Here is an 18,647-nt window from a genome sequence, read left to right as displayed (position 1 = left end):
AGCAGTACCAGGAAACAAACTGCGCACAGTAAAATATGCATTACCATTCAGCACTGGGGGTATGGAAATGTTTAAGCATTCTTTCATTGCAACAGTGCAGGATTGTCAGGTTCTTGGCTCTCTACTGGCCTCCAGAGGAATCGCAGTAGAAATATCAGTCACTCGTGGAGTGATGGAGACATAAGGGACTGAAGATGCCAGAATCTGGAGCAAAAAAATTCAAAATGAGGTGGCATCTGTGGAGGCAAAGAGATGGTTGAAGTTTTAGATTTTTACCCTTTGCAGCATCTCGACCAATTCCTTTGTCTGCAGGGAAATTCTGGTAAATCCATGTGCAACAACTGGCAATTCAGAATCAGAAATCATTGCCATAAATGTCATGAAATTTGTTATTTTGCGGCATTATTACAGGTACAAGTGGAAATATTAAAGCTGTAAATTACATTTAAAAATAAATTAGTGCAAAAAGAACAGAAAGTGAGATAGTGTCTGTGGGCAGAAGGGAAGAAGTTGTTTTTGTGCCACTTGGTATTTGTCCAGCCTCCTGTACTTTCTTCCCAATGGTAGTAATGTGAAGAGGGTATGGCCTGGGTGGTGAGGGTCCTTGAGTATAGATGCTGTTTTCTTAAGATACTGCATCTTGTAGATGTCCTCAACGGGTGAAGTCTGATGCCCACGATGAATTTCCTGCACAAGTGCAATTGGGATTTCCGTATAACTGGGTGTGAATGACTAGGTCTAAATTTGCTGGCAAGGTCTTTATCGAGTGCAGCAGCTCAGTGTGAAGTTGTGATGATTCCCCATCTCCAATGGTATAAAATCCACTGAGACGACCTCTGGCAGATCAGGCCTGCCATGGAAACAGTGACCCCGACCCCCGCCCCCACCGAATAAGGCTGAACAGTTGAGTGATCAAGATAAGGTTTAGTTATCTTTCATTCTTTGAGTTGTTTAATTCATTTAAATCTTTTTTAAAAACTTCAAAGTGTAGTTGTGATTTGTTTATACTGTACTTTAATATTTTGATAGTCTTCTGTTGGTTTGAACATATTTTAATAATGTCTATACATTTTTACATGCTTTCATACATCAGAAACATTTGTAGATTTTGACAGCCAGCCAAGGCGTAGCTTAGCTGACAGTCAAACATTTTTTTTTAACAGTTTCATGGAAAGAGTTTCACCTACCAACTTCCACCCCCATAACTGCTCACCCAGAGGATAGGATTTACAAATAGGACAGGCCTTCCTTTTTTTTTAGAATATGTCTATCTTTTTTTATCTAACAAGATGATATTAGGAGAACAGCAGAGTCATGGATCACTATCAACTGTAGGTGGCTCACCGCTGACATCAAGTTCAGGGACAAGAAGTTTGTTACCAGTGTTGATATGAGCCCCTATAACATGTGGAGAAATGTTATTACACATAACATTTTGAGAAACTTGAATGATTTTTAAAAATGAAATACTGTACCCTATTCAAACTGACTCACACATTGCTTATTTGCTTTATTTCCAAGCAACAGATTAATTGGGGGTTGTATTGTGAGTAGGGTGAACCAACTACAGGTGATTGAGATTTGGGGCTCTGATATCTGCTTTTACACAAAAAACATTCAGCGGAAAATAAGAGGTAAAATAACTTAATAGTTATGTGCAGGAGTATAAATCCTGTTGGTGATTTTTTTTTTTAAAAAGGGCAAATTTGAATGGCAGCCATTTTGATAAACTAGTAGGTATTTAATTTATTTTGGTGGTTTTAATTTGATTTGTCATCACTTTTATAGTAATGAATTGCATGGAATTTGCATCAAAGAAATAGCCCAATCAAATAACTGGTTTATAATTCTGTTTATACTCTGCAAAAGAATTTCCAAACTTCCAAACTGTAACCCAGTTAAATATCTTTCTATTCTACTGTGTCAATACATATTTAGGTTTTCCTTGCATACATCTATGATAATCAAATCAATCTTCAGAAGCAATAACAAATTTAACTATATATTTTCTTTGCATAAATAAATAAAATGATAATGAGTTTATTGTCATGTACATTCTACAATGGAGATATGCTCCAACATTCTTATAAATAATTTTTTAATAAAAAACAATACAATAATTAATAACATAAAAGAACTGTAATGGTATATTTAATTTGTTAGGAGTCAAAATACAAAAAAAAGTTTTAAAAAAAGAACGTCTGCAGACACCATGGTTAAAGTAAAAACAATGCTGGAGAAACTCAGCAGGACATACAGTGTCCTTTATAGAGCAAAGATTGAGTCCTTCATCATGGTATGGACAAATGTCGGTCGGTGTCTGAACAAAAAGGTAAAGCGGGAGGTGTGGGGAGAGGAGCATGGTCTCAAAGACAGGAGGTAATAGGTGGAGAAGGGAGGGAGGGCACAGGAGCAAGCTGGGGAGGAGGGATGAAAGGAGGTGGAAAGCTGTGGGAAAAAAGACGGGTAGGGAGATCGCCATCAGATCCACAATTTCCCTTTTTTTAATATAAGGTAACCTTGATTAGAGGGAGGGGGTAGATTAGATTTAGTTTTTTTAAATATTTTATTTATAGAATTTACAAGTCAAACAAGTGAAATAAATGCATCAATACAATTGACCATTGTATTTAAGAACAATCCTTGTTGACTATAATTGTAAATAACCCCACTCCCTCTATCCTTTGGAAAAAGATTAAAAAAAAACACAAAAGAAAGAATAGGTATAAGAGTAGGATAGAACAGAAATAAGAACAAGAAGAGAAAGATCTGCCAGGCACCTTCACCAAACTCTCAGGCCTAAAAATTATCTAACTTTTCTGGATCAGAGGTTGAGGGGCAGGGGGCAGGGCAAGGAGGGAAACAGTAAAAGATTAATTCCTACATGTCGTGGGTATGGCTGTCAAATATCCATAAATATGTCGTACTTATTCCTCTACGTGATTTTCTCCAGGGGGACAAATTTTTGCATTTCCACATTCCAATATGTCAATTCTAAATGGGAATCAGACTTCCAGGTAACCGCTATACATTTCCTGGCCACTGCCAATGCGATCTTAACAAATTGTAATTGATGATTTGACAGCTTCATTACAAGTCTTACATCTTTAACATTTCCTAACAAAAATAATTCTGGGATTGTGGAAATTGTTTCCCAGTAACTTGTTCTAGAAGATCACCTAGATCTACCCAGAAAGTTCTGACTTTGGGACATGACCAGGATGAATGTAGAATGTACCTCACTGCCGCATTTAAACATTGATCTGAAATATCAGGTTTAAATTTGTTCAACTTTTCTGGCAAGAAATTATATTGCACCAGTCTATCTTTTATATTAATAGTATTTATGATGGTGTCTCGACACAAATCAGACCAATTTTGTTCTCCAATTATTACATTTAAATCTTATTCCCATCTTCGTCTTGACCTCTTTGATATTTAATTTGTTAAATTAAATAGAAGGTAGATAGCTGATATAAATTGTTTAGTGTTCCCCTTTCCAACAAGTGTTTTCAAGTCGCTGCATCTTGAGAAGTTCATTGTGAGACCTAATTTGTCCCTTAAAAAAGATCTTAATTGAAGATAGCTGAGGAATGTATTATTCAATAAACCATATTTTTAACTTTCCCCTGGCCAAAACAGTCCTCGATACACTTGATCCCATGAGACCAGGTGTCCAGGATCCTATTATCTAATGTCAATGGTGTTAATTTGTTATTAAATAAGGGAGTTTTAGGTGACCACTCCACCTTAATAGCAATTTGCATTTTTTTGTTTTATGCCAGACATTGATTATATGTCCTAATAGTGGGGCATCTCTAATTCCAGATAATAATTTTATATTCCTTTTATAAATAAAGTCATCTGCTATCTTTTCACCTACTTTATGTAGATCAATTTATGACGAGGAAGGCCTATCTCTCCCCTCAAAGAGAGAGGCGATAAACCTAGACTGTAAAGCTCAGTAATATTTGTTTTTAAATCTGGTCCAAGTCCTCCTATATCATAATCCAATGTTAATTTTTCCATGGAAAATCTTGCTATTCGGGGGGGGGAGGGGCATGGCAAGATGGCATAGAGGACAGACGTGCGATCCCACCCTTCCTCAGCTAGTTTTTAAAGTACCCATTTTTAACGTTTATAAAAGCGATTAAAAATTGTATTTTTATTTTTTGGAACATTAGTGGGTTACAATGACTACTAATGTAAAAAAAACCAAAAACTCAATTGCAGAAGAAACTACCTTTTAAGTGTGCTGAAGAATTGAGGCCTACCTGCTTAACTGAAGCCACGGAGTTGATTTTAGGAGTTCCTAAGGCACAGAGGACCCCTGCCCGGCTGAGTATGATGCCGGCGCCGATCCTGCCTTCGCAAGATGGCGCCGGCTCGATGATGAGCTCAGTTGGTGCTGAACTGCACACCCAGCATCACGGGTGCGTGGGCGACTCGGCCAAGAGAGGAGCCCATGAGCCCGTGCTGCTGTTGGGTGGGCCGGGGACACACAGAGTGGTGTTGGAAGCCGCACCTGCACAGTCCCAGTCCCTGGCCTTTCCGGGCATGCGCGGTGCCTCTAGGGTTCGGGAGTTGTTGGATCAGGTGTAGGCCATGGGGGGGCCCGAGCGGCACCATCCCGATGTGGTCGGGATGCCGTCGTCGGGTGTTCAGACCCGCAGCCGCACCGGAAAGGGACCGACGACATTTGAAGAGGAAGAAGATTTACCTTTACTGGGCAGCATGCAGGAGCAACTGGAAGTGGAAACTAGAGAAGGTAGGCCTCAAAAAGAGCCACTGGAATCTTGAATGGAGTCTATGTGTGCTGTTTTGGAAGGGATTGCTTATCAAATGGATAATATGTTTAAACAAATGACTCGAGGATTTTTGGAAGTGACAACTAAAAGGAATACTATGTCTGAATATATGACTGCAGTTAAGAGTGATGTTAATAAGTGTATCAAATCAAATCAATGGATACAGTGCAAGAAAATTTTTTAAAAATTGAAACTGCTTTTTTTGAATGCAAAAATCAAGTTGAACATAAAAAGGAAAAAGTGGAAAAAGTGGAAGATTCTTTTGTGGATTGGGGAATTCAGAAGAAGGAATTATTTAAAAATATTGATTCACTGGAAAATCAAAGTTGAAGAAATAATGTGAAGATTGTGGGTCTTCCAGAAGATATTGAAGGTTCCAATCCAATAAAAAAATATTAAGAAATGAATTCCCAAGATGTTGGGCAAGGAGTTTTTTTGGAAGGCCTAGAGTTGGATCAGGCACATAGAGCGTTGCAGAGGAAACCGCTTCTGGGACAACCGCCAAGGGCGGTTTTAATCTGTTGTCTGAAATATCAGGATAGAGAAATGATATTACGGTTGGCGGCGCAGAAGGGACGACAAGGTCAATCTCCAATGATGACTCAAAATAACAGATTATATTTTTACGCAGATCTGAGTCAGGAGATTATTAGTCAACGTTGGGAATTCAATTCGGATAAGTGTTGTGGCGGAAGGGTTACAAATTTGCTTTTCATTACCCTACAGTGTTAAAAATCTTTTATGGTAATTTTCATTCTCAATTTTTTGAAAATGACCATGATGCATTAATCTTTGCTAATTCACTACCAGAGTTGTGAGGAAATGGTTGATTTTAGCCGCCCTCGCCTAAAAGGAAGACATATGGAAATGGCAATGGGAATGGGAGAAATGGGAAGAATAGAAAGAAAGAAGTGTTAACTCAAAGTCTTATTGACATTGAAGACCCGGAACAATCATTGGGATTGGAGTCAATGGGTTGAATATTATATTTGATTATGTTGATGTGAATAATCTATTCTAGCTGGGGGGGTGGATGGCACTGAAACCTTTAATAGTTATCTGCCACTAATGGGGTTTACCACATCCAGTTTTTTTTAGGGCTTTACTACCTTTGGGTAGTTTTTATTTGGTTAGTAAAAAATTTGTTTTGGAATTAAAAAAAAAATATTTAGGGGAGGGATAGTGATTTTAAGATATTATAAGGGGAGTGATTTGTAGTGAGTGATTACATTGTTAATTCGTAGGGATGGCTAATCTGAAATTTGCAACTTTTAATGTTCAGGGTTTAAATAACCCAATTAAGTGAAATTGAGTTTTGGCTTATATTAAGAAAATGAAAATTGATATTGCTTTTTTGCAAGAAACACATTTGACTGAAAAAGAACATCTCAAATTGAAGAGAAATTGGGTTGATCATGTGTTTTTTTCTTCATTTAATTCCAAGACAAGAGGTGTAGTGATTTTAATTCATAAGAATTTGCCTTTTGAATTACAATCTATGGAAGGAAATTCTGGGAGGGTTTTAAGGGTGAATTGTAATATTTTTGCTGAATCTTGGACTTTGCTTAATGTTTATGCACCTAACATAGATGGACTTTGCTTAATGTTTATGCACCTAACGTAGATGATGAGCATTTTATTTCTGATGTCTTTTTTGTTGTTAAATCAGGCTAATTAAAATATTTTAGTTGGGGGAGATTTCAATTATGTTCTGGATCCTTTATTAGTAGATCTCCAAAAAGTATAAAGAAATCAAAGATGGTGATACAAATTGTGGCCTTGATGAAAGACTTAAATTTGGTGGATATTTGGAGAAGGGTCAATCCTACGGAAAAGGATTTTTCCTTTTATTCGTCTTGACATGATTCATTTTCCAGAATAGATTTTTTTTGTATCAGCACATTTACAAGGAAGAGTATTACAGGCGGAATATAAAAGTAGGGTTATAATGGACCATTCTTTATTATTTTTTTCTTGTGTAGGTTCAGAAGTGGTACACTCATCTTATAGATGGACATTTAACACAGTGTTGTTGAAAAAAAAAGAGGTTTTTTTTAACCTTTATTAAAGAACAGATCACTTTGTTCTTGACTGAGAATGATAATTCTGTAGATAGTCATTTTGTGTTATGGGATGCACTGAAAGTTTATTTAAGAGGGCAGATTATTAGTTATACTACTACAGTTAAGAAACAGTTTAGAACTGGAGAAGCAAATTGCTGAATTGGAGAAGGAATTTCAGAAAGATGTGACAGAAGATTAAAAAAAAGTTGCTTTGGCTAATTTAAAACTAAGTTATAACACATTGCAAACTTATCAATTTGAGCGTTTAATTAATTGATATAAGCAGCATTATTACGAGTTGGGTTAGAGAGCACATAAGGTACTTGCATAGCAGTTAAAGACGGAACAGGTTTCACGAATTATTAATGATGTTACAAAGAATTCATTAGTTACTTATAAGCCTCAAGAAATTAATGACCAAAATAATGATCAAAAATTATATACTTCTGAGGGGAAACAGGATAGTAGTGTTATTGAATCTTATTTATCTAAATTAACGTTACCTGCATTAAAGGAGGAAGATGTTGTGGAATTGGAAGCTCCGTTTACAGAATTTGAGATTAAGGAAGCTGTACAGGAGATGCCAAATGGAAAGTCACCAGGGGACAACGGATTTTCTGTGGAATTTTACAAAGTTTTTAATGATGATTTATCCTCTGTGTTTGAGGATGTATTACAACAAGTAACTGAAGAGCATGAGTTACTGGAATCTTGCTCCAGTGCTTTAATTACTGTAATTCCGAAAAAAAGATCAAGATCCGTTGTGTATTCATATAGACCTATTTCTCTACTGAATGTAAACTATAAAATTATAGCAAAAGTGTTACCAAATCGACTTGCTAAGTATTTACCTAAAAATTTTTTTATTTTTAATTTTTTTATTTTTTCACACTATAAACCATATTGACCAAGATACATACAGACATTTTTTCTCTTGAATATATACAGTGTCATTTTCTCCCCATTTTCCCCCTTCCCTTCCCTCCCTCCCTCACCCCCTTTCCCACTTATTTGAAGTTCAATCTATAAGATACATTAAACCCGCTAAACAATGTTGTCACTTAATAAAAAAAAACAAGAAATTTTACTGAGTCAGTTCTTTTCATTGTCTTCTCCTTCTGTCGATACATATTGAACAAACAGGTTTTATTAAAAATAGAAATGCATCAAATAATATCCTTCGTTTGATTACTTTGGTCAATGCATATCAACAGCAGCCCAACCATCCTATGGTGGTTTCGCCTGATATGGAAAAAGCCTATTACAGGGTTGAATGGGAATTTTTATTTAAGATGTTGAAGAAGTTTAAATTTGGCCCTTTTTTTATTTGTTGGGTTAAAGCTTTATATACAAACCCGATTGTGCCAGGGTGGTGAAAAATGGTCAAGTTTCATTACCGTTCAAATTGACGTGTTCGACTCGACATGGGTGTCCATTGTCACCAGCCTTGTTTGCATTTGCTATTGAACCATAGCTCAAACAATAAGACAGAATGAACAGATAAGAGGGATGAGAGTTATGGATGAAGAATATAAGATTAACTTATTTGCAGATGATGTTTTGATATATTTGACAGACCCAGAACGATCATTGCAATATGGAACATTATCTGGATATAAGGTTAATTGGGATAAGAGTGAAATGGTCTAATAAAATTAAATATTTAGGAATAATTATAAATCCTGATCATCAATCTTTATATAAGTTAAATTATGTTCCTTTACTTAAAAAGATTAAAGCAGATTTAATTAAATGGAAAGATCTCCCGTTAACTTTAATTGGTCGAGTTAATTGTATTAATATGAATATTTTTCCTCGAATTCAATATTTATTTCAATCAATACCATGCCCTCTTTCAAAGGGATATTTCAGGATTTAACTAAAGCCATGAGATAATTTTTATGGAAAGGTAAATTATCGCGGATAGCATTATATAAACTTACTTGGAAGTATGCATTAGGTGGGCTTCAATTATCTCATTTTCAAAATTATTATGAAGCAGGCCAGTTGAAATTTATTAGTAGATTGATGGATTTGGACCAACCCCCAAGTTGGGCGAAAGTTGAGATGGCTTGTATTTCTGAAATTGAGGTGCATCGATTTATATATCGATGGAATATAAATTTGTTGGTGGAATATAATATGCCGATATTAAAGCATTTATAAAAGGTGTGGACTAAAAGAAATATGATTTTAGGATCAAAAGGTAAATTGTCAATTTTAACCCCATTATATAATAATCAGCTTATTCCTTTTTCAATATTTAATAATTATTTAAAGAGTTGGGATTTTAAGGGTATAAAGACATTGCAGTATTGTTTTGTAGAAGGACAGTTTCTTTCCTTTAATCAATTGATGGAACATTTTGATATTGCTGAAAATTCTTTGTTTGTTTATTATCAACTTCGAGCTTTGGTGAAAGACATGTATGGTAGAGAGATGACTTTACCTGTATTGACGGAATTCGAATCTTTGATTTCTTCTATACTAAAAAAGGCATATATTTCTGTTATATATCAAGTGTTACAAGACAATATGGATAAACCAGAATGGGAGAAGTCTAAGCTTAAGTGGGAAAATGATTTAGCTTTTGTTTTTTCTGAAGATTATTGGGCAGATATGTGCTACGATAGTGTAACTAAATTGATGAATGTACAGTATGGAATGGTTAATTATAATTTTTTACATCAGTTATATTTAACTCCAGAGAAATTGAAAAAAAATGATTTTAGTAACTCGGATTCTTGTTTTTGATGTGGTGTATATACTGATACTTTTTTACATGCTGTTTGGTCTTGTGTTTATGTACAACCATTTTGGCAAGAAATTAGGTTAATTTTGGAAAAATTATGTAACATTAAGTTACCATTAGATTAATCTATTTTTTTAATGGGTTACATGGTTCCTTTAAAGGGATTAGGGCTGGATAAATTTCAAATTGCATTTGTATGTTTAGTACTGTCTGTACCTCAAAAATGTATAGCAAGTACATGGAAAGATAACACAGTGATTATTATAATGTGATGGCATAATGAATTGAAAGTTTGTATTATATAAAAAATTACATATAATTTGCATGATAATTATTCTTTTTTCATTAATAAGTAGTTACCGTATTTGGAATATATGCATTTAGATGTACTTTGATGTTTTATATTTTTTTCCTTTTTTTTAGCTCTCCTTAAGAGAGCTGGCTGATGGGGTGGGAGGGGTATATTTTTTTTCTTTGTGTTTATGTTTTTAAATTTTTTATAGATATATAATTATATAAAATTACTTATATTGGATTGTATATTTGTTTTTCTATTAACAAATTTCTTAAATAAATAGTATTTTTTTAAAGGAAATCTTGCTACTTTATCATTCCAAAGGAATTTCAAAATGTATTTATTTATATCTTGAAAAAATCTTTGTGTTAATGATATGGATAATAATTGAAAATGATAGTGGAGTCTTGGCAACACATTTGTTTTAATACAGTTAACACTTCCTAGCAAAGTTATTGGGAGGATTTTCCATCTGACTAAGTCTTCTATTTTTTTCAGCAAGGTAGTATAATTTAATTTATATAAATTTTCCAAATTGTTAGCAATCCTAACTCTTAAATATTTTATCCCATTTACCAGCCACTAAAATTGACTATTTCTTTTAAATTGATTATGAATACCTCCCATAACTGCCCATAACTTGCTTTTTTTCCCCAATTTATCTTACACCCTGAAATGTTCCCATAATTTTCCAATATAGAGTACAATTTCTTTAATGAATTTTCTGGTTCTGTCAGATATATTAAGATATCATCAGCAAAAAAGTTAATCTTGTGTTCTTCTTGATTATCCCTGAACCCTTTAATGTCTGGATCTTGATGAATGGCTTCAGCCAATGGATCAATAGCCAAAATGAATAGAGCTGGAGATAATGGACATCCTTGCCTACTAAATCTGGTTAACGGGAATGCTGAAGAAATTTGGCCTTTGGTCACAACTTTAGCCCTGAGCTCATGAAGTAAACCCCTTATCCAATATATAAATTGTGCTCCAGTCCAAATCTTTCTAATACTTTAAATAACTAATCCCATTCCAGTCTATCAAAGGATTTTTCTGCATCCAAGGCTGCAGCCACACTTAATTCAGCCCTCACTTGAGCCAGATGTATAATACTAAGCAGTCTGGTTATATTATCTGCAAACTGACTCTTTTGCACAAAGCCTTTTTGATCTTTATTTGTTCATTTCGACAGAAACTTAACCAATCTATTTGCCAAGGTTTTGGGAATGATCTTATAGTCTGTATTTAATTATGAAATCGGCCTATTAGATGATGGTTTCAATGGGTCTCTGCCTTCTTTTAGAAATCATCATTATTATTGCTATTGAAAAAGATTAAGTATGGATTTCAGCCACCTGGTCTAATACCCTCATAAAAAGGGGTATCAAAGTATCTTTAAATTCTTTATAAAACTAAGGTGGGAAGCCATTTTCTCCTGGAGACTTGTTAACTTGTATTAAACCTAGTGTTTCCTTTATTTCAATGTCTAAAGGGAGTGTTTAATTTCCTCCCCCCCCCCCCCCCCACCCCGGTTCTTCAAGATCTAAATTTAGAAGCTCTAATCTCAGCAAGAAGTCTTCTATTTTATTAAGATCCCCTTCAAATTCTGATTTATATCGTCTTGAATAACATTGCTTAAAAGCCTCATTAAAATCTTGTAGTTTTTAAGAAATCCTGTCAGTATCCATTTTAACCACATTAATTCTCTTTTCAACTGTCAGGAGAGGACCTTATGGGCTTTTTCCTCTATCTTTGTTTTGTTCTAATTATTGCTCTTTCTGTTTTTTTTGTAAGGTATTATACTTAAGTTTTTTATAAACTAATGTCTGATATTTTTCCTCCGAACCCAACTTTTGAAGGTCCTTTTCTAATTAGTTTATCTCTTGTTCCAATTTTTCTACCTACCTTGTATACTATTTATTAATCCTTGAAGTATAACCAATTGTCTAGCCTCCTAAATAGGCCTTAAGAAGTAGTGGAATCACAGTTGGTCTCACAGAACCTTGCAATATCTGTTTTAATGAAGTTACAAAACTCGGGGTTTTTTTTCAACAGTAATGGATTAAGGTGTCATCTACATACCGTCTTTTGTTTATCTGGCATTGCAATTGTTAATCTGAGAGGAGAATGATCTGATAAAAGTCTAGCCATATATTTAAATTTGATTTTACCCTCCAGTTGGGCTGATGCCAAAAATAAATCTATTCTAAAGCAAGAGTCGTGTTGTCTTGAATTAAAGGAATAATCCCTTTCCCTTGGATGCAGTCTTCTCCAAATGCCCATTAAATTCAACTCCCTCATCAATGATAAAACAGCTTTAGCTGCTTTTGTCTTAGTTATTTTTCTCACTTCTTTATCCAAGACCACATCCAGACAAAAATTTAAATACCCACTTATTAAAATATTTTCCTATTTGTCAATTTAAAAAAATATATTTTGAATAAATTTCTCACCATCCAAATTCAGTGCATAGGCATTAATCAAGGTTCAGGGTTCTGAATATATTATTGTACCATTATATACCTACCTGAGGTATCTGGTACCACACTCTGTACTCTGACTGGAACATATTTACCTATCAAAATTGCTACATCCTTCGCTTTAGAATCAAACGAGGATACTAAGATTTGGCTCACCCATCCTCTTTTTAATTTCTGATGTTCTAGTCAAATGAGTTTCCTGAAGGAAGGTCAAGTCCGCTTCCATCTTTTTAATGTGTGCCAAGACTCTTTCTTTTCACTTTTCCATTTAAACCATTCAAATTAAAACTAATGTATTTCAGTATATTACTCATCCCCCCTGCTCTCGGTTCCCCATCCACCCCACCCCCCACCGAGTCCATCATCCCAGCCTTTGAAGACCAGCTAACAAGTGCCCGACAAGATGAAAAGTAAAGTAAGAAATTATAGTAGCAAGAAAAAAATTAGAGTTCTCTCTACAAGATTAGTGTCCATAGTGTGGTAAAGGATACCTGCCCCCTCATTGTACCAGGAAGTGCTAAATGCACATCTTGTGACTCAACATCACACACTTATCCTTTAGTCCACCTGTCATATTCTTATTTATTTGCATATAAGAGAAAGCAAAGCAGTCATTTTCCATACATTAGTCTGATATTTTAAAAAATTATATACAAAGAAAGATAAAAAACTTCCAGAAGAATATTTACATAATCGGTTGCTTACTTCACATCCAAGAAAAATATTTCTTCTCCCCTTTGGGAGCATTATTTTTAAAGTTTCTGGATACCTCAACACAAAGGTGTAACCTTTTAGTTTCAGCGATCTTTTAAGCGGATCAAATTATTTCCTCCACTAAGTAAAGCAACACTTACATCCAGATAGAAAAGGCCATCCCCCCCTTCTATCTCCAGTGGGCCACCTTTAGTTTTAGCTCATATCACCACTGCTGCTAATATTTTTTCTCTATCTTGGTATCTTAATAATTTCACCAAAATAGTACAAGGTTTGGGGTCTAACCTGGGGCGGTGTATTAAAGACCTATGGGCCCTTTCTATTTCTACAATTTGACCTATTTTGTCTTGTCCTAAGACCCTAGGTATCCATTCTTGGAAAAAAGCAACCAAATCATTCGTTTCCACCCCTTCTTTTAAAATGACAATTTTAATATTATTTCTCCTACTAAAGCTCTCTAATGTATCTATTTTATCCCACATCTTGGTTTTATCTTGTGTCCATATATCCATATTATTATCGATTCTATCCATTCTGTCGGAGACTTCTTTCACTCTTTCTTCAATTTCACCCACTCTTATCAGCCAGATTGTGGAGCTTAATCTTTTATTTACATAAATAGCTTTAATAATGTCTTGTTTTGTAAGTCCAGATGTCTTCTTACCTTTCCCTTCTTTCTTCTTGTATAGTAAGCCCCTCCCATTTCAAAAACTCAGGGTTACTGATATCTTCTTTCGATTCGCTATATGCATTAATTTCACTATCAGTTTCGGACTCAAACTGAGCTAGAAATCCTGCTTCGTCAGCATCCTTCCGTGAGCGTATCTTTTTACGGGAGTGTTCTTCTGGTAAGTTTCCCATTTATGCGAGGGTCCCTCACATTTTCTAAGTTTAGCAGGTGAGCCCTCAGTACTGTGGTGGGTCAGGCCTCTTCTTGAGGTCAGGCCTTTTGTCGGGTCTGCCATTTTTCACAATATGTAAGGGGCTGCGGGCCTCAGATCTTCATGGTTTAGCAGCACCTGTTGTCTGATTTTTTTTTCTTCTAGTTGTCATCTTTTGTAGTCAAATAAATTTTAAAGTATTAAGCACTGGTACTTACATTTGTCATCAGTTACTCTTTAGTCTTTTTTTCTTTCCCTTGGGAGCTTTGGAATCTCCTCCACACCTTATCACATCACATCACACCCCTTAGATTTAATTTTTATGTTTTTTTTTGTTTGTTTTATTTTTTTCTTTTTATTAATTTTTATTTGGCTTAACTTGGCAAATATGGGTTTAACGTGGTTATTATAGATTAATTACTTGTTTCTATGTAGATCAAGGGTCTATCTAATGTAGTTCTAACAATTTGTATTTTTTATACTTGTATGTATAAGAGATGACTTGTTCTGTCTTTTCCCAAAAATGTTATATGAAAGTTTATATGTTAAACTCAATAAAAATATTTTAAAAAGAAAAAGAAGGAAGGGAGAAGGGAGAACAGGTTACCAGAAACAGGAGAAATCAATGTTAATGACATCCAGCTGCGGAGCGCCCAGATGGAAAATCAGGTTTTGCTGCTCCAATTTATGGGTGGTCTTGGTGGGTTAGTACATAAAGCCATGGACAGACATGGGAGTGGGGCACAGAACTGAAATGGTTGGCCACTGGGAGGTCCCTATCACTGCTGCGTACAGAGTGAAGGTATTCAGCGAAGTGATCTCCCAGTCTGCGCCCAGTCTCTCAATGTAGAGAAGGCCAAAAAAACTATAAAAATTAAATATTCATAGTTATCCTAGTGAAAAAAAAACTTTGAAGGAGTTCAGATCAGGTCCAAACAAGGAGAAGTTCAAGAGCCTGATAACTGTTCATGAAACCTTGAGGGGGTGGTTTTCAGGATTCTGTATCTTCTGCCCAAAGGTAGCAGTGAGGAGAGGTTGTGACCAAGATAAAGGGAGTCCTTAATGATGTTGGTCGCCTTTTTGAGGCAGCGCCTCACATAGATGCATTCACTGGGTAGGAGGTTGGAGCCTGTGATGGGCCTGGCTATGCTTGTTATCTTCTGGAGCCTTCTGCATTCCATGGAACTATAAACATTATACCACAGAAAACAGGCTATTTGGCCATTTAGTCATGCCAAACTAATATTCTCCCTAGTCCCACAGACCTGCACCCATTCCATATCCCTTCATACCTCTCTACCCTACATGTAACTGGCCAAATTTTTCTTAATAATTAAAATTGAACCTTTATTCACCACTTCAGTTCGCAGCTCATTCCATACTCCCATCACTCTCTGTGTGAAGAAATTACCCAAAATTTTCACTCTAAATTCCTCCCTTTTCACCCTTAACCTATTTCCTCGTTTGAATCCCACCTAACCAGTGGAAAAAGCCTAGTGGCATCTACTCTATGGATACTCGTCATAGTTTTGAATACCTCTGTCAAATCTACCTTCATTTTTCTGCACTCTAGGGGATAAAATTCTAGCCTGTTTAACTTTTCCTTGTAACTCAGTTCCCCAACAACAACATCCGAGTAAATCATTTTTGCACTCTTTCAATTTTATTGATATCTTTCCCATAGTTCGGTGACCAGAACTGCACACAATACTCTAAATTTGACCTCGCCAATGTCTTATACAACTTCACCATAACATCACACGTTTATGCTCAATACTTTGATTTATGAAGATCAATGTGCCAAAAGCTATCTACCTGTGACACCACCTTCAGGGAATTATGTGCAATACAACCCCCAGTTTCTGGCACCTCTGGTGATTGATAGATGCCAGATAAGTGAATTTGCAAATTGCTTGCGATTGCGTGTTATGTGAACTGACCGTTATGATATGCCACTTTTGAACTTAAGTATTTTTTACCTATTTATTTTCTGCAATTTTTTTGTCGGTTGCTTGAGATTGACAGTTACTTGAATTCCGGATAACGGGGATTTTACGGTATCTGTTTTCCCAGATCCCTCTGTTTTACCACTCTCCTCAATGTTCTACCATTTACTATGTATGTCCTACCTTGGTTTGTCCTTCCAAAATGTAACACCTCACACTTGTCTGCATTAAATTCCATCAGGCTTCTTCATTGTCCACCTCACCTCCAATCTTTATATCATCTGTAAACTTGCTGATCCAAATTACCACATTATCATCTGATTATTGAACTGGTTGACAAAAAACAAAGGTTCCAACACTGATCCTTGAGGCACACCATCAGTCACAGGCCTCCAGCCAGAGAGGCAACATCCTCTACCACTATCTGGCTTCTCCCACAAAGCGAATGTCAAATTCAGTTTACTACCTCACAATGAATACCAAGTAACTGAACCTTTCTGATTAACCTCCCATTTTGGATCTTGTCATAGGCCTTGCTGAAGTCCATGTAAACAACATCCACGGCCTTTCCTTCATCACTTTCCTGCTAACCTCCTCAAAAAAATTCTGTAAGATTTATTAAACTTGACCTGGTATGCACAAAGCTACATTGTCAATCCCTAATCAGTGCCTGACTATCCAAATACTTGGTTAACTGATCTCTTGGAACACCTTCCAATAACTTATTTACTACTAATGCCAGACTAACCGGCTGATAATTTCCTGCATTACTTTTTGAGCCTTTTTTAAACAACAGAACAATCTTCCAGCACCTCACCTGTAGCTAAGAACACTTAAAATATTTATTTCTGGGTCCCTGCAATTTCTACAGTAGCCCCCATCAAGGTCCGAGGGAATACCTTGTCAGGTCCTTGGGATTTATCCACCTTTATTTGCTTTATTTGGACTCAGTTTCCTAAGTAAATACAGATGCAAAAAACCAATTTAAGCATCCTCATGTTTTCTTTTAGCCTTCCTGATTTCCCTCTTGTTATTCCTGCATTTTTTATACTCCACAAGTACCTCATTTGGTCTTTGTTGCCTATACCTGCTATACACCTCGCTTCATCTTAACCAGATCCCCAGTATCCCTTGAAATGAAAGGTTCCTTACACCTGTTAACTTTGCCTATAATCCTAACAGGAACATACAAACTCTTTTCTCTCCAAATTTCACCTTTAAAGGCATTTCACTTACCAAGCACACCCTTGGCAGAAAACGACCTAGCTCAATCCATGCTCTCTAGATCTTTTCTCATTTTCTCAAAATTGGCCTTTCTCCAATTTAGAATCTCAACCTAAGGACCAGACCAATCTTGATCCATAGTTATTTTGAAACTAATGGTATTATGATTACTGGACCCAAAGTGTTCCCATACCATACTTCTGTTACCTGTCCTGCTTCATTTCCTCATAGGAGATCCAGTATTGCAGTTTTTCTAATTGGTACCACAATATATCCAGAGGCTTGTTAATTTGACCTGCAACATCACAGGCACCAGACTTCACTCCCTCGAGGCGATCTATATGAGGCAGTGCCTTAAAAAACCAATCTCTATCCTCAAAGACCCCTACCACCTAGGCTATGCCTCTTCTCTCTGCTACCATCAGGGAAAAGGTACAGGAGCCTAAACATGAGCACTCAGCACAAGGACAGCTTCTTCCCCACTGCCATCAGATTCCTGAATATTATTGTTATTATTTTTTTAATAGTAATGTTGTAAGATGGTTATAATATGAACATTTGCACTATGACGCTGCCACAAAACACCAAATTTCATGGCTTGTTCATGGCAATAAATAAATCCTGATTCTGAATATAATGATTTAGAAAATTTTCCTGAACACATTTGACAAACTTTAAGCCATCCAGCCCTTTTACATGATGGGAGTCCCAGTCAATATATTGAAAGTTAAAATCACCGACTATCCCAACTGTGTTTCCCACAGCTGGCTACTACCTCACCGCAGATTTGCTCCTTAATCTTCACTGATTATTGAGTGGTCTGTAATACAACCTCATAATGTGATCATATCTTTCCAATTCCAATAATAAGGCATTTAATCTATCCTATCTGAACATAGTTGTGATATTTTTCCTTACAAGCAATGCCGCTCCTCCCCCTTTATCCCTCCCGCTCTATCAGGTCTGAAACAACAGAAGCCTGGAACATTGAGCTGCCAGTTCTCCCTCTCCTGCAACCAAGTTTCACTAATGGCCACAATGCCATAATTCCATGTGCCAAACCACATTTTCAGCTCATCTGCTTTTTCTCCAATTATTCTTGCATTGAAATAGATGCACTTGAGAACATTATTTCTATCACAACCCTTTGATTTCTGCTTTTATATGCAGATTTAACATAATCTTCTTGCTCCCCCAATCCACTCTTTCTCTGGTACTCTGGTTCCCATTCCCCTGAAAATCTAGTTTAAACCTGCCAGAGCAGTACTAGCAAACCTTCCCACAAGGATATTAGTCCCCCTCTAGTTCCTGGGCAGTTGAATTCCAAAGCCAGTCTGAGATTTAACCACTTGGTATACTTTCCACAGTGCACCTGTATAATTGGACAAGAGTATTTGACGACGTGCCAAATTTTCTCAGCATCTTTCGAAAGAGGAGGCAATTATCTCTCGGTATATGAAAAGTATCAAACATAAATGGGCAAA

General features: G+C 36.0%; 1 protein-coding gene across 7 annotated transcripts in view; it reads left to right on the top strand.

Moving 5' to 3' along the window:
• ercc6l2 (excision repair cross-complementation group 6-like 2) overlaps positions 1-18,647 on the top strand; it is a 178,816-nt gene that overhangs the window by 144,336 nt on the left and 15,833 nt on the right. Inside the window, exon 20 of one of the 7 annotated variants that reach the window (XM_069929289.1) lies at positions 7,386-7,926. The exons of 5 other annotated variants lie outside the window; for them this stretch is intronic. In XM_069929289.1, coding sequence (XP_069785390.1) covers positions 7,386-7,557 — 172 coding nt within the window. In that variant the 3' untranslated portion in view covers positions 7,558-7,926. Of the gene's footprint in view, positions 1-7,385; positions 7,927-18,647 lie in introns of those variants that run through there. One more of the 7 variants, XM_069929317.1, reaches the window with a different exon arrangement.

This window comes from Narcine bancroftii, chromosome 1, assembly GCF_036971445.1.
Source record: "Narcine bancroftii isolate sNarBan1 chromosome 1, sNarBan1.hap1, whole genome shotgun sequence".
In the NCBI taxonomy this organism is placed as follows: domain Eukaryota; kingdom Metazoa; phylum Chordata; class Chondrichthyes; order Torpediniformes; family Narcinidae; genus Narcine; species Narcine bancroftii.
This window is presented reverse-complemented; position numbering and strand designations above follow the sequence as displayed.